Source organism: Nuphar pumila, chromosome 5 (assembly GCF_984573655.1).
Source record: "Nuphar pumila chromosome 5, dmNupPumi1.hap1.1, whole genome shotgun sequence".
Taxonomy (NCBI): domain Eukaryota; kingdom Viridiplantae; phylum Streptophyta; class Magnoliopsida; order Nymphaeales; family Nymphaeaceae; genus Nuphar; species Nuphar pumila.
In genome coordinates, this window is record NC_143253.1 from 15,863,594 (window position 1) to 15,869,872 (window position 6,279).

Sequence of the window (6,279 nt, forward strand, 5' to 3'; positions counted from 1 at the left end):
GCTCCCCCTGGACCCCCGTCGGGGGGGAGACCCAGACTCCCCTTACTGCAAGGGCAAAAACTCTGAATCAGGCTCCACAACTCATCAGTTGGACCTATGTTAAAATGACTAGGTCCAAACCTGAATCCGACTAAGTAATGTAGGTATCATATCAAGATTCAGGTTTAATTGGATTTTTATAAGAAACACTATACCCAGATCCGATAAAATGAAAACATGCATTTTCTAATATATATATATATATTAAAATTTGGTTGTTAATGCTAAAATGCATTTTCTAATTATAACATGATATTGTTAATGCTAGTATGCATTTCGTTGTTAATGTTAATTTTTTATTTAATGAATGCTCATGTTTTATTTCTTAGATACTTGCATTAGTGGCAAGACCACCTAAGTTGGCAATTCTAAGTCTATTACATCAACGAAATACAGAAAGCAAATATGACCCATGTCAAGAGGAGAATCAGGCTAACATGAAGTCTTTTATGTGCCAATAGAGAATCATATGCAACAAAACAAAGCAATAGAAGGGCTTTAGAAGCATCCAATATTTATTTAACAATAATCAAATGTTCACTAGCAAATAAAGCATGGTTAATGAATTACCATCACTAACAAACCCATAATATGAAACAATCATGCCAAAGTGTATTGCACCAGTTTCTATCCACTTTACAGCAAAAACATTTGTAGCTGTCAGGCCTCCCTGTACATAGTAAAGAAAGAGAAGTAAAAAAATCAATTTAAGGAAAGCATACTCATCAGTTTTGAAGAGAAACAATCTAATGAGACACTTCAAGATAGGCTGATAAACAATAATATGGAAAAGAATAGTTCCTTATTTTTCAAGTGTTTCTTACAACGGAAAGAACGATCAGAATCGATGGCACACCAACTAACTGTATGGGTTCAAAGGAGATGAGTTTTCAAATGGCAATTGAATTTATGAGTAGAAATACCCCCGCGTAGGCAGATGGCTTAGCAAATCAATCAGGAACTCCACAAACCTCTCGCAGTACAGGACACAAGCATCATCAACTTCATTGGCATCAATTGACTGCATCACTGCAGTAACTACTTGCTTTTGTAATAAAACCTTAGAATCTAGTATCTGAAAATAATGGTCTACCATCAGCAATCTCTTTCATGCACATTACAAGTGACAGACAAGGGAAATGAAACAGGAAACTTGAACTGTCACAAATCAGTATCAACTTGATTTGTAACAGTCTAGCATATGAAAAAACAAGGATGAAAGTTGGTACACATTTTATGGGCATAGCAAGTTATGGACATAAAACAAAGAAAAAGAAAAAACAAATTGAATAAAACATGAAGTAACAAAACTTATGCAAACAATGTTACACGATACCTCCAAAAATTCATCAATCAATCTTCTCAAGAATCTCACTTCAAGCACAATTGATCGATCATAAGCACTCACTTCTCTCTTTGCCTTTTTGGCTTCTTTTCTAGTCATCTTTTTCCATTTATCAACTAGGTGGGGATGAAGGCGGAGTTCAATCTTGACACAAAGGAAAACAAAATTCATTTCTTCATTAAAATTGCAAACATGAAATGTCAAAGAAATTTTATGTAAAACAAGAAAGTCTCCATCTTGAATCGGCCAACAGAAAGATTGTGCCACAGCTGCAGGCTAACTAACTTCAGGACAGTTTCATGGACCACTTCATCCTCCAAACTCTAAAAGAGAAACACGAAACACCAATTAGTCATTTTGAAAAATTCATATGTAAATTTTTTTTTTATCAAAGAGGAAAGCAATTAAAGAAACAAAGAGGCCTCTCAAAAACTAGTTATTTGATTTCTTAATAATTTTAAAAACTGAGCACTCAAACCTTACTAATTGGGTTCATCTCTGTAGTGTCTACAACCATCCCTCTAAATACTTTTGGCAGCATCAAATCCATATTTCATGAACATCTGGTAAACAATTGCCATCAGCCAACTGTGCACCCTATACCCCTATCTAACAGGCAATGCGCTCCATCACCCATCACACAGATTGTGGCCAACTTTATGAAAGAAAAAAAGTTCAACATAAACAGCAAGTATACAACAAGTATGCAGGCTGCAAGGAATCAAATTTGTACCCAAACGTTCCCATCACTCTTGTAGTTATATGGCTCTTTCCTGATCCCAGGAGTTTAGCTAGTCCAAAATCAGAAACCTTTGCATTGAAATCTTCATTGATCATGATATTGCTTGATTTTATGTCTCTATGAACAACTTTTGGTTCATTAGCTTCATGTAAATATGTAAGCCTGCAGAAATTGGGTCAATAACTTTATGATATGATTAAGCTATTAATCACATATTCCGTGCTCCTCACGCCAAAAGGAAAAAAGTGGTCATCAAATTATTAGCAAAGGATACAAGCAGGATTTTGCTAATTGTGTCTTCAGAAATAGACTTACGCTTTGGCGGTGCACCATGAAGCCACTGCTCTAGGTTCCCATTGTTAACATATTCATACACCAACATTCTGTAGTTCAATCCAGAAGAAAATAGATAAAAAAAGAAATTTGGAGAAGAAAAAATTATGATTCATATGAAAGTTGCATTGTAAGAACAAAATTTTATCATCAAAATTTTTATATTTTTTGCCTGTTGTTAATTGAAATATGATTTCAAGATTAAGTAGATCTATCGTGCAAAAATTAGAACAAGAGAACTTTACATTCTATAGATAAGCAGAGAAGAAAATGTTTTACCTGTGAGTTCCCTCCACACAGTAACCTAATAGACGTACAAGATTTTTGTGATGCACATGACCAATAGCCTCCACCTCTACTCTAAATTCCTTCTCTGCATGTCCCCTATAATATTTCACTTGGAGTCAGATAGTAACATAAACATAAGACAGGAATGATGATGGTCAACTTTATTGAAGTTACATGTTGTTAAGGAGCTTCTTCACAGCTACAAATGTCCCATTAATCAACTGTCCTTTATACACAACCCCATATCCACCCTCACCAAGCACGTTATCCCTTGAGAATCGATTAGTTGCCAACTCTAAATCCCTTAAAGTGAACCAATGCCCCCAACCAAGATGTGATACCTCAGGCAAACCTGTTAATGGTGAAGCTGTTCTGAAACCATATGATGAATCCCCGAAACCATCAGTATACTTTTTATCCCCACCCAAACAAAAAGATCCACAAACCATCATATTCAATACATCTCTATGTCAACCCTTAACATTGTAAATGATTCGGATTTCGTTCACGGTTCCCCAAAATCATTCGACTCCATTCTTTATCCCCACTAGAGCCGTTGGACTAAGAACACATTTGAGCACCGATCACACTGCCACCAAAACAATTACGCAAGAACTTGGCAATGATAAGAATCAACAAAAAGGACTCGTAGATATCACAGTGAGGATCAGTTTCACTTCCTCGTAGAAAAACACCAAATGTGCAAAAACAAAAACACGAAAAAAAAGAAAAAGGAAAAGGAAAAAACAATCAGAGCAAACTCAAAATCCGGAGCAAAAGAGTCATACCTCTTCTGCTCTAGGCCACTGTAAAACGAACCCGTTTGAAACCCTCCCGATCAACAACAAAGAAATAAAGATTTCTTCTTTTTCCTCTTATTCTTCTTCTTGTACATGTATTTAAGGAAGGAAATGAGCAACACCCACAAAAATTTCAGGCCATTAAAACCCAAAACTTCTAAGAATAGGTGAAGGGATTAAGGAAAAAAGGAACAGTAAAAGTTACGACGATAGTACCCAGCTCCGGATGGAAAGGGGGAGGTTGGGGGTAATGAGAGAGAGAGAGAGAACTTCACGCTCATTTTTTTATCAAAAATTAGCTACAGTTTTCATCGTTAATCTGTCGCTAATTAGCGACGAATTTCGAGACAATTTTTTTCTATTGATAATTCTAATTTTAGCGATGAGTAATTTTTTCTAGCTAATCCATCGCAAATTTACGATGAAAATAATTCATTATAAATTTTTGCCGCTAATTAACATTTTTCTTATAGTGCATGGGACGCTTCACTCCCGAAATTATTATCACTTTAGGCCAGTTCATGGATGGGTTAACATGTGTGATTTTTCAATAATTTTTATTTTATACTAAGCTTCGGCAAACAAACCCTTTAAAAGTCATTCTGTCAATGAAGATGATTACAATTTAGGTACGAAGTTATGGTGTGTCATAAGCACCTAAAAAATGTTCGGGCATTCCCAAACTCATACAAGAACGATCAATGATAACAACAAAATTCACATAAAATAAAAATCATATTCATTCATGAAATCATCCACAAATGTGCACATTGGCATTGTGCGGGTTCCTTTAACCATTCGCACTATAAGAGCAATATTGTAAGCATGCATATAATGACTAAGAAAATGTGCAACATACTTATCAACAATATAAAAAGCATTATCAAACTCAAGCATTTATCCTTCGCTCTCATATGAAGTCATACATATAAGTATGTTTTTTTCTTTCTTGAAGAACTAAGAACAAAATTAAGTTGCAACGATAGAGAGTGAGCTAAACTTAAACCTTGATCTAAAGGTATTGTTGAAAATTAATTTTTTCATCATCCCGGTTTAGAACCGTGAGAGATAAAGATGTAATTATGCAGCCAACTAATTTTTAAAGGAAGGCGTGCTGTGAGCTTAAACACATGCACTTAGTTTCTTATTTCTGAAAAATAGTCTTAGGTAAAAACAACCAGCTAGTTTGAATTTTTGCAAATTCTTTGTAAACCCTACATATAAAATTTTCTTTTTTGGAATACTTGCAGCAAAGAAGGGCATGTGAGGATCATGCTGCATGTAGAAAGTTTATTTAAGGAGTTGCATGATGCATAGAATCACAACTTATGTTTATGTTTACTCGAACTCCAAATATATATATATATATATATATATATATATATATATATATATATATATATATATATATATATATATATATATATATATATATATATATATATATATATATATATATTTGAAAGACAAAAATGATTGACCTTAACTTGGACCAAACTGGACCTTCATGGGTCAGTTGTAACCCAGTCGGGTTGGTCCAAGTTCGGCCTACACAACTGATTCAAGTGCGAACTTGTCGCCCAAGCTTGAATGATACCATTGCATATAAAACATATATTTTGTCAAAATTGTTTCAGCTCAACTACTGAAAACCCTATATATATTTTTTATTATTATTATTTTTAAAACTTAAATCGACCCCAGGCCATGGTCTGAATACACCTGGGTTCAGACGCTGCCTGGGCTAGGTCGATTAAGCCATAACGACCTGCCAAAGGGCAGCCATACATAACTCACTATATATATATATATATATATATATATATATATATATATATATATATATATATATATATATATATATATGTTGAATGACCCCAGGCCACGGTCTAAACCCACCTACTTTAGACGCTGCCTGGTCCACTCGGTTAAGGCTGCAAGGCCTGACCAGCATTGCTGCTCAAAAATATTTGTTACATATTCTTTTTTTGTTAAAACTCTAAAAATTACAAAACATCTGTTATGTTATTATATATATATTTTTTTGATCTGCTGAATAGACAGAGGCCGGTCTGAACACACCTGGGTTCAGACGCTAGCATGGTCTACTTGGTTCAGGCAGCAGCGCCTATTCAAAATCGCTGCTAAAAATTAATTTTTTTTATAAAGCATAGATGATGATTAGCAATTGTTCATCCATAATGAAATGCATACACTGAAATCCATAATGAGATTACGTGGGTCAATCCATGTAATCTCACTTTGATGCCCACATGTATTACCATCAATACATGTGTGCATGCGGAGTCTTAACATACCATAAATAACATTAATTAAATTTGCTTTAAACAAAACACAATTAGTATATAATTGACTTATTGAATGCCTCTTGAACCACGACAAGAAAACAAATCCTTTCTTTTTTTTAGAATCTCATTATTGTTCCTATCTTGAAAAAGCTAAAAGTTTTCAAACCTTTACTTTTTACCTTTTCTAGAGTTTCATTATGGTTCCTCTTGTAAAAGCATGATATTACTCGTAGAAGTGTAAGCCTTTATTTTTTATTTTTTATATTGTTTCTATAATCTCCCTCTCTTTTGGGATTCACAATGCATCTTGCAGCCCACACTTGGTGCCACCCAAGAACGCTCATCTATAAGGGTTGACTTCCCTAGAGAGGATGGATTGGGTCCTCATTAGGCTCAGTCCAAAACAAGTGGAATATTTATTTT

General features: G+C 34.4%; 1 protein-coding gene across 1 annotated transcript; it reads right to left on the reverse strand.

Moving 5' to 3' along the window:
- Positions 1-2,059: 2,059 nt before the first annotated feature.
- On the reverse strand, positions 2,060-3,196 carry LOC149836919 (putative receptor-like protein kinase At2g42960). Its single transcript, XM_090007932.1, has 4 exons — positions 2,922-3,196; positions 2,739-2,843; positions 2,357-2,509; positions 2,060-2,288 (listed from the first exon to the last, which is right to left on the reverse strand). Exons 1-4 carry the CDS (start codon positions 3,194-3,196, stop codon positions 2,060-2,062), a joined length of 762 nt encoding a protein of 253 aa, XP_089864058.1.
- Between the last annotated feature and the right edge of the window lie 3,083 nt (positions 3,197-6,279).